This window comes from Panthera uncia, chromosome D1, assembly GCF_023721935.1.
Source record: "Panthera uncia isolate 11264 chromosome D1, Puncia_PCG_1.0, whole genome shotgun sequence".
NCBI lineage: Eukaryota > Metazoa > Chordata > Mammalia > Carnivora > Felidae > Panthera > Panthera uncia.
The window spans coordinates 95,140,907-95,158,138 of NC_064808.1; the positions used below are offsets into that span (position 1 = coordinate 95,140,907).

At 57.1% G+C, this 17,232-nt stretch overlaps 1 protein-coding gene across 2 annotated transcripts; it reads right to left on the reverse strand.

The window, feature by feature from the left end:
- Window positions 1-2: 2 nt before the first annotated feature.
- NLRX1 (NLR family member X1) lies at window positions 3-12,368 on the reverse strand. 2 transcript variants are annotated; one of them, XM_049611900.1, is made up of 9 exons: window positions 10,446-12,365; window positions 9,821-9,890; window positions 9,224-9,312; window positions 8,041-8,660; window positions 6,636-7,457; window positions 3,213-3,808; window positions 2,851-2,937; window positions 1,866-2,117; window positions 3-1,457 (listed from the first exon to the last, which is right to left on the reverse strand). In XM_049611900.1, the coding sequence occupies exons 1-9, from the start codon at window positions 10,513-10,515 to the stop codon at window positions 1,136-1,138; spliced, it is 2,928 nt and encodes a 975-aa protein (XP_049467857.1). In that variant the 5' UTR covers window positions 10,516-12,365; the 3' UTR covers window positions 3-1,135. The 2 variants fall into 2 exon arrangements, with proteins under 2 accessions (XP_049467857.1, XP_049467867.1); XM_049611910.1 differs by lacking the exons at window positions 3-1,457; window positions 1,866-2,117 and adding an exon at window positions 2,127-2,552 and having other exon boundaries at window positions 10,446-12,368.
- Between the last annotated feature and the right edge of the window lie 4,864 nt (window positions 12,369-17,232).

Consider the following 17,232-nt stretch of genomic DNA (forward strand, 5'->3'; position numbering starts at 1 on the left):
CCCTGGTCCCAAAGCCTTGGCCTCCCAATCTGCCCTCTCAACTACCCTCTCAAGTCCCCAGCAGAGGATTTCTCCCAGTCTCCTACCTGCAGCTGCTTCCATAGTTGGATCAGTGACCCAGTGCTCAGGGTAGGGACAAGGTCCATGAAAAACAGCTGACCCTCCCACCTAACCTGCCACGTCCCGCCTCCTTAAAGACACTGCCTTAGGAGCAGTGAGGTAATGGTTAACGGGAGGAGTCTTATCCCCCAGGGGGAAGTATGTGTGTTCCTCCTGCCCCCATTCCTGGGCCCCAACTTTCTCTGGAGACTGCTGCGGTCCCAGCTTCTGCTCTGGGCGGACAAAGGTAGGTTGCTGGTCACGATAATGCCAAGCCTGGGATAGGTATGTTTGAAAAGGTGATAGAAATCCTATAGCCCAGCATGACCTCCTCCCACCCCAGTATCTTGTTCCTAGACCACCCCCAGCCCTTGCTGCCTCTGAACCTAGCGTCCAAGAACCACCTACAACAGAAAGTGGTCCGAAAAGAGCGCCCCTTCTTGAAAGCATCAGGCAAGAAGGAGGCCATAGTAGGTAGAAGACACAGCTTTTTAATAGAAGCAGGGCAGTGCACAGGCCCCTCGGAGCCACTGAGCATAAGTACGATTGTGAGAAAGGGGGCGTGAAGGTGAGGAGAAGGCACCAACAAGAGAGGAAAGTGGCTCCGGGCATCCTCCGTGTCCTCTGATGAGCAGAAAGGCAGAAGGTGGAGGCCCTCCAACGCATCTGCTTGGCAACACCACCGGTGAGGCGGGTGGGAGAAGTGCGCCCCCTGGTGGCACACTCGGAAGCTCCTCGAGAGGATGGAGGTAAGGTTGGTGGTGCCACAGGGCGACTGGCTGCCAAGATGCCACATGAAGAGTCTTTCTCAGCCCTAGCTGAATGGAAGGAGGCACGTTCCATGACCCTGGCAATTCCAGACTTGGGGGAGCAATGGTTGGACACGCCCCGGGAGAGCAACTGGCACAGTTGTGCCCTATCCTTTACCTCCAGCCCCACAGGGATCTTTCTGGAAGTAGTAGTGCAAACCAGGAGGCCACAGAGGGAAGGGTCTTGGGGCCAGGGGTCACATAGCTCGGTGACTGCCGCCACTGCTTCAGCTTCCAGGGCCTCCCAGCTGCTCCAGGAGGGCCCTGACCTCACCCTCCACTCGCAGCAGCTGGGCCTTGCGCCAGGGGTTAAGGGTGTCCCCTCGGCTGTCTTCCAGATCTCGAAGCAGCAGCTCAAGGTGGCGCCGGACACGACTGCGATCCCAGCTGTTGAGGTTCCGCTGGACTTCACTAAGGATCACCGACCAGTACTCAGACACTGCTGTCCCCTCTGTCAGCGATACCACGACCCGGGCACCACCTTTAGCAGTGCTCCCCACATCCCGCAGGGCCTGGCGGCCCTCTGAGCTCAGCTCATTGAAGTAGAGGCTAGAAGGAGAGAAAATAGAAGATGCCATTCAGCGGGGCTCTGAGAAGGAGGGCAGAGGGTGGACGGGACAGAGCCTGGGGGGTCCTCACGACTCCTCCCCTGGCTCTGGAATGCGATGGGGTGTGTGAGATGAGCCAGAGATGGAGGGGGGTGGCCAACAGGAGGTGGAGATGACATCTAAATTCAGCAGGATCCGGGACAGTAGGGATGCAGCCACTAGGACTCGAAGAGAAACGGTAGTAGGGAATTGGGGCGGGGCAAGGCGTGGGTCGGTTCCGAAGCGGGTCCGTGAGGACCAGAGAGAAGGCAGGGGTAGAGGGTAGGCCCTAGGGCAGGAAGAATGCAGTGGAGACAGGAGGGAGACTGAAGGGCTGGGGTGGGGGGATGGCACCGAGGACAAGACTCACTGCAGCAGCTCCAGGGAGGGGTGGTCCTGGGCAGCTTGGGCCAGGGCCAGGGCCGCTGTGTCACCAGCACCATTGTAGGCCACGTTCAGCTCCTGCAGCTGTTGATTACGGTCCAGCTGGGTGGCCAGCAGCTCCAGGCCCTCGTCCCCAAGGCCCGTATGCAGCAGGGAAAGGTGCGTCAGTGAGGTGTTTCCGGCCAGCCCCTCCAGCAGCAGGGCCACACCGGCCGCCGTCAGCGGGTTGTTGGACAGCCTACGGCCACAAGCACCCCAACGTTATGAGGGCCCACGACAGATGCCCTGCGCTGGGCGGCGGGACTTGGACCGAAAGGATACACGGCCTGGGGTGGGGGGAGCCTGGACACAAAGGTGTGCGGGCCGGGGAGAAGAGCACCAAGAAACAGGGGTGTGGTAGAGCGCACAGGAGGCAGAGCAGGGTGGGGGCTGGCTTCTCCTCCTTCCTTCCATTCTCTTCTGCTGACCCACCTCTCTTCATCGTTACCACTTCTCTTCTCCTTCCTTTCTTCACCTCCTCCCCAGACCGCCCTGCCCCTTGCCCTCCCCCTCTTCATTCACCTCCTCTTACTCCAACCAGGCTTCTGGGTTCCTAGTAAACCAGTCAGCGCTTTGGAAGCATCTGCTGAGTGCCCAGCATTAGGGTCATCCTTGTGAGGCGACAGGGAAAATCCTGGGAGAGCATCAGCGGCACTGTTGCCAGGCAACCGGCCTGGCTATTATTCCCCCGGACCCACGCTGATTTTAGCCACCAGAGAGGCACCTATTCCCGGTGGCAGCTTTCCTCCACCCCGCTGCTTGTACTGGACCTGGGCGGCAGGACGGGGTCTAGGCCCCCACCCCCCTCACCACACCAGGGGTGGGCCAGCGCCAGGTGTGTTGAGGCGGGAGGCTCACCGTTGACCTTAGCCTGCCAGCAGGATGGCCAGAGCCTCCCTCCAGCCCTCCCCCACCGGTCCCGAAACACTCACCGCAGCGTGGTGATCTGGCACTGGTCGTGCAGCAGCAGGTCTCGGAGGTCGCTGCAGGCCTCGGGGCCCAGGCTGTTGAGTTGCAAGCTGGGACGGAAAGTGGCCAGAGGGGAGGTGAGAAGCAAGGGAGGAGTTCAGCATGAAGCCTGCCCACCCACCATGCCCTTTTCTCACCATCCTGCCTCTCAAAGCCCACGCAGCCCTCCCTTCTATTGCTTGTCACCTCCACGCACCCCAGACTTCCTCGTCCCGCCCCCTGGTCCTTCCTCACTACCTTTGGTCTCCCCAGCACCTTCTCTTCCCACCTCTTCACCCCCAACCCTCTCCTGACTTCCGGCCCATGCTTGAAGGCGGGTCCTCACCCCAGCTTCCGGGCACGCAGGAAGACAGGCCTGAGTGTGCGCAGCCCGGCAGGGTCCAGCTGACAGGAGGCCAAGTTCACCTCATCCAGGGCGTGCCTTCCGCTGCCCAGCACAGCTGCCACCACTGTGCACTTGAGGGGTGTCATGCGCACACCGGCCAGGTTGAGCTGGCGCAGGGAGCTGAGCACCTCAGCAGAGAAGCGCTGATTCTGGAACTCATAGTGGAAGAACAGGTGGTCCAGGAGCTCTGATGGGGGCAGCACCTGCCGGCCCAGCTTGCCCAGCTTCTTCTTGATGGCCTGGGCGTTCTCCAGGGCATCCAGGTTCTTGATGGGGCAGCCGAGCTGAGCCAGCACGGCCCGGTTGTGCGCGGACAGAAGCCCTCCCATGAACATGGGGAAGAGCTCAAAGACCTCATCATCGGGAGGCTCGTCTGGATGGCGCCGGGGGCCCTCCACGCCCAGGATACTGGCACCCATCTGGTCCAGGACATCGTCGTTGTAGTAGTCCTCCTCTCGGAACATCTCCAGCACCATGGCCTGGGCCACCGCCTCACGGCTCTTACCCACCACGCGCCCAAACACTCTTGGAACCACCTGGGAGGGGACACGGGGACGGTGCTGCAGCCTCCTGTGTGCCCGCTCGGCCTTCAAAGCTCAGCGGAAGGTGCATTCTCCCTGCCCATCCGGCCTCACCGTCTCTCTTAAACCCCCAGCACGATTTGTCTGATCATACTACTCCCCCACGGCAGCACCCGCCGTGGCTCCCCACTGCCCACGCGGAATAGAAAACTTGTCATAATTTGGCCCCAATTTGACCTTTCCACAGCCACCTCTCGATACTTGTGTCCTACATTCCTGACATTAGGAAATTCTTTCTCCCAGACACCCCATACATTTGCAAGCCCGGTGGTGGGAAGGAATTTATATCTATTTTGCATTTGGTTTGGTACCAGGCTAGGTGCTGCTACGAAGATATCCTCATCTTCCACATCATCACGGTCACCCCAGCAACAAAGACTGATGTCGCTCTTGCTCCTTCGAGGCCCTGCCAGCCACACTGCCTTCAGCTACAGACTTCTTACGCTCACGCGCTCTGCTTCTGTCCTTTCGGTTTTTGTCATTATTATTATTTTTCGACAGTACCACGGTTCCATTCCTTCAAAGCTGTATTCTCTTTCTGGGGTGACTCCCCTCCCCAATTCTTCTCCTTGGCTATGCTCCAGGGTCAGGTTAAATGCTCTTCCTGCAGAGAAGTGTTTCACACACACACACACACACACACACACACACACCCATCAGGTCCCCCACTTACACATTTTCACAGCACCTGCAACTTTGCTTTCCAGGCACTTACCATAAATCTCTTTTTTTTTTTTTTTTCTTATTTTTAGTTTTCATTTTTTCTAATGTTCTGTTTATTTTTGAGAGAGAGCACGCAAGTCGAGGAGGGACAGAGAGAGAGGGGAGTAGAAGATCTGGAGCAGGCTCTGTGCTGACAGTGGCAAAGCCCGATGGGGGGGGGGCTCGAACTGGCACACTGTGAGATCATGACCTGAGCTGATGTCGGACGCTTGACCAACTGAGCCACCCGGGTGCCAAACCATACACGGTCACAGGGACATGTTTGTGTTCCCACTGGAGGACCAGAAAGGGCAGAAATCTGGGGTTTGGTTCATTGGTCCTTCCCCAGAACCTAACACATTGCCTGGCATACAGCAGGCGCTCAAATGTTTGTTGGGGAAATTAACATTTAGGAGGTTGGGACATCGTCTCCCGTCCTTGCCTGGGTGCAAGGCAAGGAGGGCCCGTGGCTCTGACAAGGAGCCACGAGGTTGTTTTGTGGAACCTCCTCTAACGGCTGGTTTGGTTGCTTTTTTCCCTTTTTACAGGTCAGGTCTCTGCCATGGAGGTTATAGCGCTCCTCCCTCAACAGCCGCATGGTGACAACATGAGAAAATGTCACCCTGCGAAGCTGAGTCAATAGGCTTGTGAAGAAACAAATCGGACCAGCATTCTGCTCAGCAGCCCTCCCTCCCAGAGGGCTGGAGTTGTGGTGCTAACAATTTGGTGCACTGAGGGGCTTCTGGAATCCTGTCAGGAGACCACAGCCTCTCACTGTAACCCAGATAAGGCAAACACATCCTCAAAGGGCTGGGCTGGCCTGAGCAATGGCCATTACCTTCCCGTCTGAGCCTATGGTGTGGGAAAGGGTGGGCTTCCCGAGCCTGTTTTTCTGTCTAACGAACAATAAATAGCACTTATTACGTATCAGATCCTGAGGATGAATACATTTACTCCTCATATTAGGCCAAATGATATAGATTCTGTTATCCCCATTTAACAGGTAAGACTTGGAGGCACATAAGCAGTTAAGTAACTTGTCCAAGATCACACAGCTAGTAAGTGGCAGAGCCTGGATTTAATCCCATATAGCTGAATTACTGAATCCCTGCTCCTAAACATTATGCTTCGGTGCCTATAAAGAGGAAAACCTGTTAACATTTTGCCAGCACTGACCAGGGTTCTACCTCCCAAAGAAGAGTTACTGATGCATTCCTAGAGAGGACCAGGGTTACCTAGCAAGGCACCAAAGCTTAACAGAAATATCTATCACACACCAGTAAAGTTTGGCAGAGAGAGCACAGGGTTCAGACTCCTAAACCTGGACCCAGATCCCAGCTATCCCGCTTACTATCTGGGTGACCTTGGGCAAGTTACTTAGCCTCTGTGAGCCTCGGTCTCTTACGATTTTTCTTAGGATTCTAAAAAGGGATCATAATAAGATTTCATTCACAAGGCACCTGGTAGACATCACCAGAAGGTGGATCCTTCTTCCCCTCAAAAACTTAGCACGTCTGCCCTGCTCACAGCACAGTCCTTGGGCCTGTAATTTGGACTCTGGAGCAGGCCTGCGCTATCCTAAGCCAATTATCGATGCCATTTCTCCTCCTGGTATAAATGAATAAAACGGCATCTGCTTTATAAACTTGTCTCTGGTGATTTAGTTAGAATGAGTCATCATTCCCGGAGTCTAACCACCTCCAAGGGAACAGATACATTGGAGTTTCTGGGCCTGCAAAGAAGAGGCCAGACCCTGGACTGTAGCGCGACTCCTGCCTCCCACCGACAAAGGCCAGAAGAGAGGCAAAAAGAAAACCGTCGTTAGGGTCATAGGATTGTGACTAAAGTGCCCGCGCCCTCACATCCTCCTCCCAGCCATCAAGCCTTCCCCAGTCTGTGGTTTCCTGCTCCCCCTTCCCTTATGTCTCAATCCCACTAAAAGCCAGATTGCCCAAATCTGAAACCAGAGTCAAGAAGAAGATTCACAGCTACACAGGAAGTGGCGGTTTCCTTCTGGGAGAGGAGCAAGGGGGTGAACGGGGGATAGGGGGGCTGAGAGCCCGGGGTGCTGGGCCGTTACCTTGAGCAGGTTGAAGAGCAGAGGCAGGGCTCGCAGGGGTGGAAGCTTGGCCACAATGCCCAGGACCAGACTGACGTCCTCCCCGACGCGGCCCACGAGCTCGGCCACTTCCTTGCCCACCCGCTGCAGGGTCGTCTTCCGCAAACCCAGCACGATGTAGAGGGCGGCCAGGTATTCCTGCATGGCCGGCACGGTGAACACAAAGGTGCCCTGGCGCCCTGGTTCCACACACGGGGCCAGAAAAAACCTCAGGGCGTCCCGGCGGAAGACACGTAGCAGCTGGAACTCTCCTTCGGTCTTCATGCCAGCTTCCAGGCAGCCACGGACATCCTCTTCGGAGAAGTAGGTCTTGCGGGAGGACACCCCCTCGTAGGCCAACTTGCCCATGGTTCGGGCTGCATAGGCCATTAGGGACAGCTTGGAGGGGTCAGTGCTGTCCAGCATCTCCCCACTGAAGTTCAGACGCAGGAAGCTGGTGTAAATGCTCGTGAGGGTCTGTCCAGCCGGCGTGGGAGCGTGCAGGAAGTGCAAGGTGGCACAGACAAGCCAGCAATAGGAGGGCAGGAAGCAGGCGGCGGCGATCTGGTGGTGCCCCTCCAGGTTCCGGGAGAGCATCTGCACCAGATTGTCACGCTGAGCTGGCGTGGCCGAGATCCCTGCACCCCCAGCACCGTACTCACAGTCTGGCTGGTTGAGGCGGAGCTGGAAGTAGAGCTTCTGCAGGCTGGTATCAGAGAAGCCACAGATCTGGCCATAGCGGCCCACATACTTGCTGGGGATTCGGCCAATGGCGGAGGGCCGGGTGGTCACCAGAATGCTGGCCTGGGAACGGCACGGTTGAGAGTTAAGCAAGACCTTTGTGTCCTGATGGCCTCACTCTCCAGAGAGCCCCTGAAGATTGAGTGTCCCAGGATGGAGATGATGATGCCCACAGGGCACCCGGGTGGCTCAGGTGCTGAAGCATCCAACTTCGGCTCAGGTCACGGTCTTATGGCTCATCGGTTCAAGCCCCAAGTCGGCGCAGAGCCTGCTTGGGATTCGCTCTCTCCCTCTCTTCCCCCCTCTTTCTCAAATAAATAAAAACTTAAAAAAAAAAAAAAGAAAAAGAAAATGATGGCGACTATAATAATTATAACTAACAACTACTGAGCCTCCACTAGGATCCAGGGCGCCGTGTTAAAGTACTTCCTACGCAGTGTCTCAGTTGAGTATAGCTCTAGGAGAGAAGGAACAGGGCTTGGGGAAGTTACTGACTGGCTTAAAGACACACAGCTGGGAAGTGGAGGGGCAGGTTTGAACTAACCAAGAACCTATGCCCCCACACCAATAAAACACAAGGGCTCGGGACACACAGGTCTTTAGGAGGCAAGTTAGGGGCAGCAGGGTGAGGCAGGGGGCCGCTCACCTCGGGCAGCATGTATTTGCGCAGCAGGTTGACAATGATGGCAGCTGGCGCCTCTGGCTCCTCGGGGTCGCTGCAAAGCCCTGTTCCGGCTAACCGGAAGTCGAGGTTGAGATGCTCCAAGCCATGGAGCACAAAGAGCAGGCGGGACCCAGCAGCAGCCAGCAGGGGCAGAATCTCCTTCAGGGGCGTGTAGCGCTGAGCCACAAGTTGGCACAAGGAGGCGGGGGCGGGGCCCAGGGATGACAGATCCTCGCAGGAGAAGGGGATGAGCAGCTCGAAGGCTGGCAGCTGCCCGTAACACCAGTCCAAGACCATCTTGCGCACGAGTGTGCTCTTCCCCGTGCCCACTGTCCCATAGAGCACCACTGTCTGCACCTGGCGCCCACAGGCATCTGGGTCAAAGAGCTGGGACAGAGCCAGTGCGGGGAGACCGGCTAGGGGTGGCTGATGCTCCAGGGCCAGCTCTGCCGTTGGGCGAAACAGCTCATCTGGGCTGCTCTCGCGGATCACAGGGTCTACATGGACCGTGTCTAGTGCAAAAGTCGGGCCGAACCGGCGCTCTTCTCTGGGCAGTCGGCTGAACCACTCGGCCAGATTCCGGCGATAGCGCTGGACAGCTTCTGGATGGGAAGGCAAGGGGAATGGGTCAAGGAAAGGGGCTGGAAGATGCAGGAGCTTAGGGCTGGCCAGGGAGGTGGTAGGGTCAGGCAGCAGAATCGAATCACAGGACCAGGATACCGAGACCCAGAACGATGCTGTGCACAGAGGACTCCCTCAGACAAGACTGTCCAGAGAGTTTGGAACGCCCATGGCAGAGAGTGGTGAGCCGTGAGACAAGTGACACCAAACCTGGGTTGACTGGTTGTGTGGTTGTCTGTGCGCAATCTCCACCTGAATGTCAGACCCCCGGTTTGTTGAGGGCAGATGTGATATATCCCCCCCACCAGTGCTTTGTATACGCTAAGTGCGCTAAGAGTATACTGCACAAGTGTTGCAGGAAGGGATACATGGACAGGTGGACGATGGGGTGAGGGGAGTTGATGGATCCTCTCTGCCTCCTTCTTCCTGCCTGCGTCTCCCTCCAGACCCAACTTCCCCCCCCCCCCCCCCCCCCACCAATCCCCATCACTAGGATCCCATTCCGCCCCTCTCCTCAGGCTGACTGAGCAGCCATTCTCTTTACCAGATGCAGAGATGCCCTGGAACAGCTGTCCATGCCTTCTGGATGGAGGACCACTGCCTGCTGAGCTTCCATGGTGACGTATAAAGGCCCTGAGAGCAAGAAGGGTTGAGCTGGGGCTCGGCTACTGGGCTCAGCCTCTGCACAGGCTCAGAACCCAGGCCCGTCTGAATTGCTGGACTTCGAGCTTCCTGAGATCCAGGCCTGACCCTGGATACCCAAGTCGAGAGCCTTATCAGACTCTCACACCCTTCCCGGGGACTGAGGTCTTTGTCCCGCTCACCGCACCCCCCCCCCCCCCCCCCCCCCCCCCCCCCACCACCACCACCACTCTGCTGACTGCCTGCCTGGAGCTCAGGCTGGCCACTGCCAGACTCCACCCACTTCCCACAGATCCTCCCTCTGGCTGCCCACAGTCGCTTGTACTGTAGATCATGTAAACCGACTTCATCTTAGGCCTGGTAGCTGACTCTGTACCCTCCCCACCCTCAGAAAAGCCAATCTCACTCCCGAGAGATCAAGACCTCTCCGAGTCCTGCCCCTTCCCAGGCTACTCAGCTATGCCCAGATGTGTCCTAAGGCATGGCATGGAGGCCTCACCTAGAGAGCCCAAGGGGACGCTCCCCTTTATGGGGCCAACTCCAGTGGATCAGGAAGGGGATTCGTCCATCTACAGAGGGAAAGGGGAAGGAAGAAATAGCACCCAGATCCCACCCACATTTTCCCACCAATACACAGACTCCGTGTCTACATTAAATCCCCCATCATTTGTTCGCAGAACATCGTGTTCTGCCCTCTGTAGCAGTTACCATGCAATTTTATATCTTGTTGTATGATTATTTGATTAACAGACATTTCTGCCCCACCCCCTCCATGAGAGCAGGGACTCCGTCTGTTTTGGTCCATAATTACATACTTAGAACCTAGCACAGGGTCTGGCACATAGCACATACTTAAGAAATGTCTGCTGAACGCAAAACGAAATCAGACAAGGGATCCTAGACTCCTATAGCTACGGGGACCCTCAAAGGTCATCTAGCTTGACTCCCTTATTTTAGGATGGGAAAAAGGAAGCTCAGGGAGGTGAGGTGGCTCGCCCAAGGCCAACAGCTCCTGGAGCACAGTTAGGGCTAGCACACCTGGTGTCTGCATCCCTGCCCTCTTGGAGACACCATCTGGACCCTGAAGAGGAATGTAGAAACAGAAACTGCTTCTTCCTGCTCACCTGCTGACTGGAGTACTCTTCCCAGACCAGGGCCCCAAGAGGCCCTGGGCAAGTGGCAAACCCACCACATGGTAGGAAAGAAGGTCAGAGCCCGGGGGACTTAGCACGCCACCTTCTTTCCTGTTCCCCTGTAAGAAGACTTCTGTGAATGGACCACACACACACACACACACACACACACACACACACCTCCCCACTCCCATCTCCCCGTGCAGGCCACAGAAAGGCCTTTCTCCTCAGGGAGCATCAGCCTTGCCTTAAATGTCAGCATTGCCAAAGCCTTGACCTGGCTTCAGATCGACTCCCTCCCCTACACCCCCTACTCGAGGGATTCCGTTTCATCTCCTACTACCCCTGAGCCTTCAACGAATGCCTTTCTCTCGAGTTCCAGCCTGGTGAACTACTTTATTTAGGCGTCGTTTCCGCTTGGCTGCCAGCAGGCTCAGATGAGTCCTGTGTTCATTTTCAACGGCTTTTCTGAGCCGACGTTTTCAAGTAACAATTATCCACTTTTCCCAGCTCTCGGGTCCTGTTGGCTGAGTTTTAATGATTTCATCACTTTATTCTATGACTTTTATGTAAGCCGCCTTTGAGGCTGGCATAAATAATAAATGAATGGATGACTTCCTACTTGACATCTCCATATGGCCATCCTGCCTGTGCTTCATGCTTTGCCCATACACTCCTCACCCCCCCCACCCCTTTTAGTTACTTTATTGCTTTATCTTTCCAAGCACCCCATTTATACTAGGCACCTGACCTCTTGGGTCTTGAAACGCTTTCTCCCTTCACACACTTGAAACAGCCTTACCGACTCCTCGTGCCAGCGTTTTGCCAGCCTGTTCCTATGGCATTGCCTCTGTGCCCCCTTCTCCTTCTTCTCCTTCCCCGCTCTCTGCCTTCAGTCTCACCCCACACCATTCTAATCCCTCATCTCAGCCACCAATCACCTCCCTACAATCCTGGGTTACGCAAAGAGTCCGAACACCTGGCCCACACAAGCTATTTTTCAGTTTGCCCCCAACCCCTACCTCAGTAGCCAGGCTCACCAAATTCTTGCTCTCAACTTTCCTAACTGTTCATACATTTTCTTCGGCTTGAAATGGCCTTTCTCCCCTGCCGGAATCCTACCCAATTTTTTAAGACCCTGCTCCAAGGTCCCCTCTCCTGGGACCCTGATGCCCCTTAAATGGAGCGTGCTGCTAATTTGGTACCTGGTCTGCCCTGAGATGTGGCTCCTTAAGGGCAGGACACGTTCAGGGCAGGGGAAATGGGCTTGGGCCCACCCACCAGCAAGGCCCACCGGTGGAGCGGCCGGGGCCAGAGCCGAGGTCCCAGGGGCTGGAGAAGGCTTAAGAGAAGGCCCTGGAAAGCTGAGAAGAGAGCTCGGGGAAACTAGCTCAGTGGGAGAAAGTCAGATCCAGGGCCACTGCCTCAAGATGGGGCTCGCCGAGCAGGCGGGGCGGCGGTGAGGGCAATTTCCAAAGATCATTTCCAAGCAGCGGGCACAGCAGGAACAGTACGGGGGCTGTGCTCAGAGCTCCTCCCCGCCCTCCAAACTGGGTCCCAAACAGCTCTCCCCGTTCCCGCTGCTCTCGGAGCCCAAGGGGAGAGGCTGCCGGCAAGCCCACCGCTCAGCGCACCCGCTCGCTCCTCCGGGTCCCGGGCTTGACCTCCCCGAAGCAGCGGCCCAGCCGGGGGGGGGCGGCGCGCGGGGCTTCGGCGCCGCCCGGGCCTTCACCCGCGGGCCTCAGGCGGCTCCCGCTTCCTCCCAGAGGCCCCCGCTCGGCGCGTCCCGTCCGCCCCGCCCCGCGTGCGCGGAGCCCGGCCCGCCCCGGCAGCAGGCCCCGGTCGCGGGCCGTGGGGAGGACGGCCCGGACCGACCCCGGCGGCCCGCGGAGGAAGGGGACGGCGGCGCCCGGAGCCCGGCGCCGCGGGGAGCAGACCCGGGGCGGGGACGTCCCGGTGCGTCACCCCCCCCCCCCTTCGCGCCCGCCCTCCGCGGCTCCGGGCCTCGATCCCGGCTGGCCCCGCCGCCGCCGCCGCCTCCCGGACTGCCCTCTGCAGGTTACCAGGCGCCGGTGCCATCCAATTACTTCTCCCCTCTCGGGCGGGGCTTGCTGTTGTGCCCATTGTACAGACCGAGGAACTGCCGCTCAGAGGGTGGGATGACTCCCGCAGGTTGACCCAGTTAGGAAGTGGAAGGGCCGGGACGAGAGTTCCCGGGCCTAGATCTCCCGGCCTCACCCCTCCTGAGGCACCTACCCGTCCCCGGGGCATTTCTTCCCTCTGGGCCTCTTCACCTCCTCACCCTACCTCCTGGCAGAGAGCCGAGTCAAGGCCTTAGCGGGCCCTCCCTCTGTACCGGGCCCTCTCAGCCCCCAGACCTCTGTGTGTGGCTTCTGGTCACTTTGATCAAGAAAGGAGTAAGAATGAGGGATACGCTCCCGCCCCAACCTGCTCTTCTTGTCTGGCGCCCTGTCATGGCCTCGCCCTGGGGCTTCCTGGTCCTCAAAGCCCTCACTCTCATCCCTGTGGCTCCACACAGGGCACACCCAGGACCCATGGAGCTGATAGAGCAGCCACCCACCGCCCACAGCCAGGGCCCGCCTCCACGTGCAAAGGTAGGAGTGCGATGTGCACGGAGCAGAGGTGTGCAACAGGGAAGCCATAGAGAGGCACCTTGAGGCAAGGCTGGGAAGAGGGCTTTGTGATCTCTACTGTCCATCCGGACTGAAGACAGCATTGACATTTCATGAACACACATAGGCCTATGTTCATTCACTGAATACATGGTATGGGGTTAGTTCTGAGCGACCGGAACAAGGCGCGCAGGGTCCAGACCATAGCAGCTCCCCTCCGGCTAGCCCAAATGATGGTCCATCGGAGGCAGACAGAAGCCTTTGGAAAGGCTGGGGGAGGAAGTTACTAACTGCCTCTGACAGAGAAGGTGACATTTGAATTGGATCTCGAGTAAGTCCAGGAAGGGAAGGGCAGGGCATTCCAGACAGCGGGGGAAATGGCACATTTTCATTTTAAGAGAAGCTCTGAAAGGGGAGAAGAATGGCGGGGGGGGGGGGGGGGGGGGGGGGGGGACAACGCTGTGAATGTGGTCTCGGGGGTGACATTTCAGACCTAGGGGACTCTTCCAGCTTCACTCCACTTACCTAGCCGTGCGAGGCAGAAGGGCCCCCGGCTGCAGTTACCGGACACGGCTCAGAGCAAACCATTCCCCTCCCCCACCCCCAGTGTGTATGACAGCCATGTCGGCTTTATTAATAACATATCATTTAGGGGCGCCTGGGTGGCGCAGTCGGTTAAGCGTCCGACTTCAGCCAGGTCACGATCTCGCGGTCCGTGAGTTCGAGCCCCGCGTCGGGCTCTGGGCTGATGGCTCGGAGCCTGGAGCCTGTTTCCGATTCTGTGTCTCCCTCTCTCTCTGCCCCTCCCCCGGTGTCTCCCTCTCTCTCTGCCCCTCCCCCGTTCATGCTCTGTCTCTCTCTGTCCCAAAAATAAAAAAAAAAAACAAACAAAAAAAAAAAAAAAACAAAACATATCATTTGACCGGCATCTCACGGACAGAAGTACCCTGAGTCACGCTGTGGGCATGTGCTCTGTCGTCCAACCTCAGGATGGGGCACCAGGTGCTGTAGACCCATAGCGTGGAGAACTGCCTTAATCATCTCTGCCCTCCAGCCCCTTGCACGGGCCCTGGCACAGAAGGTGGCTGCATTGAAGGAAATGACCTCCGAGTCCGGGGAGGCTGGCACTCAGGGGGAGCAGGCCCATTCCTAAGCATGCTTGGACAGGCAGAGGGCACACCCCTGCAGGTTGATGGGACCGGTGGGAGAAATCGTAGGTGGCTCACAGTGGCAAGAGGACAGGATCTGGAGAGCTTGCTCAAGTTGCTTCTCCAAGCCTTGGTTTTCTTCTCTGTGAAAGGAGGAAATGATAATACTCATCCCAGCAGCCTCATGGGGTTACTGTAAGAATCGAAAGAGCTTTCTTTGCAAAGACATGAGCCACTCTACAAAATGTTCTCTGGGCCTGAGTGGCCCTTGCTGGCTCTGGATGGCTGTTCGTCTCCTGTAGCTCCCAAGGGCTCTTACCAGTGTGTGAGTTTATAAATGTTTTACTCTTTTCGGAGTATTTACATTTTGAAAGAGAAAGTAAAGGTGAAGAATCTTGAGAAAGACGGCTTAATGGTGGGATTTTGTGCCCTCTGATTTTAATAAGCCACCTGCAGGCATTACTCCAGGGAAAGGGCGGCACCCAGAATGGCCCCTAAAGCTAGCTAGGGTTCCAGAAGCTGGGACTCTGACCTCTTCCCACTTCCCACCACCACTCTGAACCCCTCACGATAACGTCCATCTCCAGGGGTGCCTGGGTAGCTCAGTCACTTAAGCGTCTGATCCTTGGTTTCCGGTCAGGCCATGATCTCACAGTTCATGGGTTCGAGCCCTGCATCGGGCTCTGTGCTGACAGCTCGGAGCCTGGAGCCTGCTTTGGAGTCTGCGTCTCCCTCTCTCTCTACCCCTCCCCCACTAGTGCTCTGCCTCTCTCTCTCTCTCTCTCTCTCAAAAGTAAATAAACATTTAAAAAATTAAAAAAAAAAAAGTCCATTTCCAGGCAGGCACCCAACCAGTAATAGACTAGACCCTCATCTGGCCCAGGACACTTAGCTCTGCATGTAGCACATGCAAGGTAGTCCTAGCAGCTGGCAGGGTCAATGTCAGTCCCTTCCTTCAGTCCCCAAGCTTCAGGATCAGGAAGGAAGAGGGTGAGACAATGTGCTGCTTCTTGGGTCACCTTGCCACCAACCTTCAAGGACTTCTGGGCAGTTGTCTACTGCAAACCTCAGACCACCAACCCACGTCCAGTCCTGATGGCTGATGGCTGGGCCCTGGTTAAGTGTGGCTCAGGGACGGGGCTGGGGGGTGGGGGGCAGGAGAGAAGAGAGGAAGAAAAAGAGAAAGCTGGGGTAAGTTCGGTGAGGTACCTGGTATTCTCATCCTAGCGCTTAGGCTCTGGGGTCAGGCTCTGGGGTCTTTCCTGCTTCTCACTGCCCTTTATGACCACTGACTAGATGCCCTCCCCCGCCCCGCCCCGCCAGGCACAACCGGGGCTCAGTGACTTCTGAAGAGGGGGACATGTATCACTTGGCGAGAACACACCCATGCAACAGACACAAGGCACCCACACAGAGCATGCAGAGCCACCCTAATCATCATCATTGGCCAGTGTCAAGAATGAGGAGTCTGGAGGCAGAAGACCCGGTTCCCAGATCTGGCTTCGCCTCCATTAGCTAAGGGTCCCTGGGCAAGTTACTTAGCCCATCTCTCAGTTGTCTCATCTCCAAAATAGGTTATCATGAGGGACGATGCACAGTCGGCATTGGACTTTCTTGAGATAATGAACACCAAGCATTTGTAACATATAAAGCATAATACGGGTACTTTATATGCTATACGTTCGCTACCTTGACATGTACTAGCTTGGCTTACCACCCACTGCCACAAACTCCCTAAAGCGCGCAGACTCCTTTCAAGTGCTTCGAAGACCCCTCACAGCCCGTGGCCCTGGGCGCCACGCCCGTACACATTTCTGTACCGCATACTGTATAAATATAGGTTTTATTAATAATGGGTGAAACCCCACAAATACGACTGGCATCTCTGGGTGATGGCGGGAATCCGTGGCAGGACAAGAGAAGGAAGAGTGGTATGTGTACAGAAATCCGGGGGGTGGGAAAGAGCCCTGGGGGAAGGGGAAATCAGAAGTGGCATGAGCCTGGACCTCCCACAACAGCCAGACATGTTCTGTGTCTGCCGCTCTGGGGCCCAGGGGCCGCCTTGGCTGATGGGAAGGGTGTGGAGAGACCCAGACGGGAGTTTGAATGAGCAGCAAGCGGCTGGGGAAGGGGCGAGAGAGTGAGAATACCAGCCTGACGCACAAGAGAGGGGGCATGGGGTGGCAGGCGGCCAAGGCCAACTGATGCCCGTCTTGTGCTTGTGTTGGCTCCTGAACCCCAGGGAGATAGTGCCTTGTGCCGCCCCTGACTTGGAGGGGAAGGAAGACCCGGGGGTAGACACCTGCAGATCCTGGAGACACCCCGGGCAGCACCAGCCTCATCCTTAAAGGCCAAGCGGCATGCCCAGGAGGAGGCCGGCACTGCCCTTCCCGCAGCTCCCACCGCCACCACTGCCACCATCGCTCCTCGGGGCCACGGCGGACGGCGAGCGTGTGTAGGTCTGAGATTGCCTGTTCGCATGTATGTGCCCGTTAACTCTGGAGAGGGTAGGGAGTTTTGCAGGACCGGGCAGGAGAAGCAAGAAAGGAAGCTTGGTCTTCTCCTACTCATGCCCCAGAATAAAGTGCATTCTCCAGTTCCAGTGGCAGGTGAGAGAGAAACACAAACATTATTGCAGAGGTGCCACCAGACCCTACCCCCACCAAAGGGGACGGGGAAGGGTGAACGGGGCGTCCCGTGGCCCCAGGCCTCTCCAATCCCCAGGATTGGGAGGGGCGACCCAGACAGAAAACCCAGCTTCTGTCCCAGCAGATTGTCCAAGGCGGCCAGGTCTGGGGGTGGGGAGAAGGTGAGGAGGAGGAACAGACTTCCAGAGCCTTCCCTGCTCCGTTCCAGTGTCCAAATGGGACTTCCAGGGGGCCCCACCAGGGCCCAGCCCTGGAACCTGAACCTCAGAACAGTCCAGTTTACAAACACTTGTGTGGCGGGGACCCCCAGAGGAGGCCACTTTGGTCAGTTGTGAGTGGGGGCCTGGAG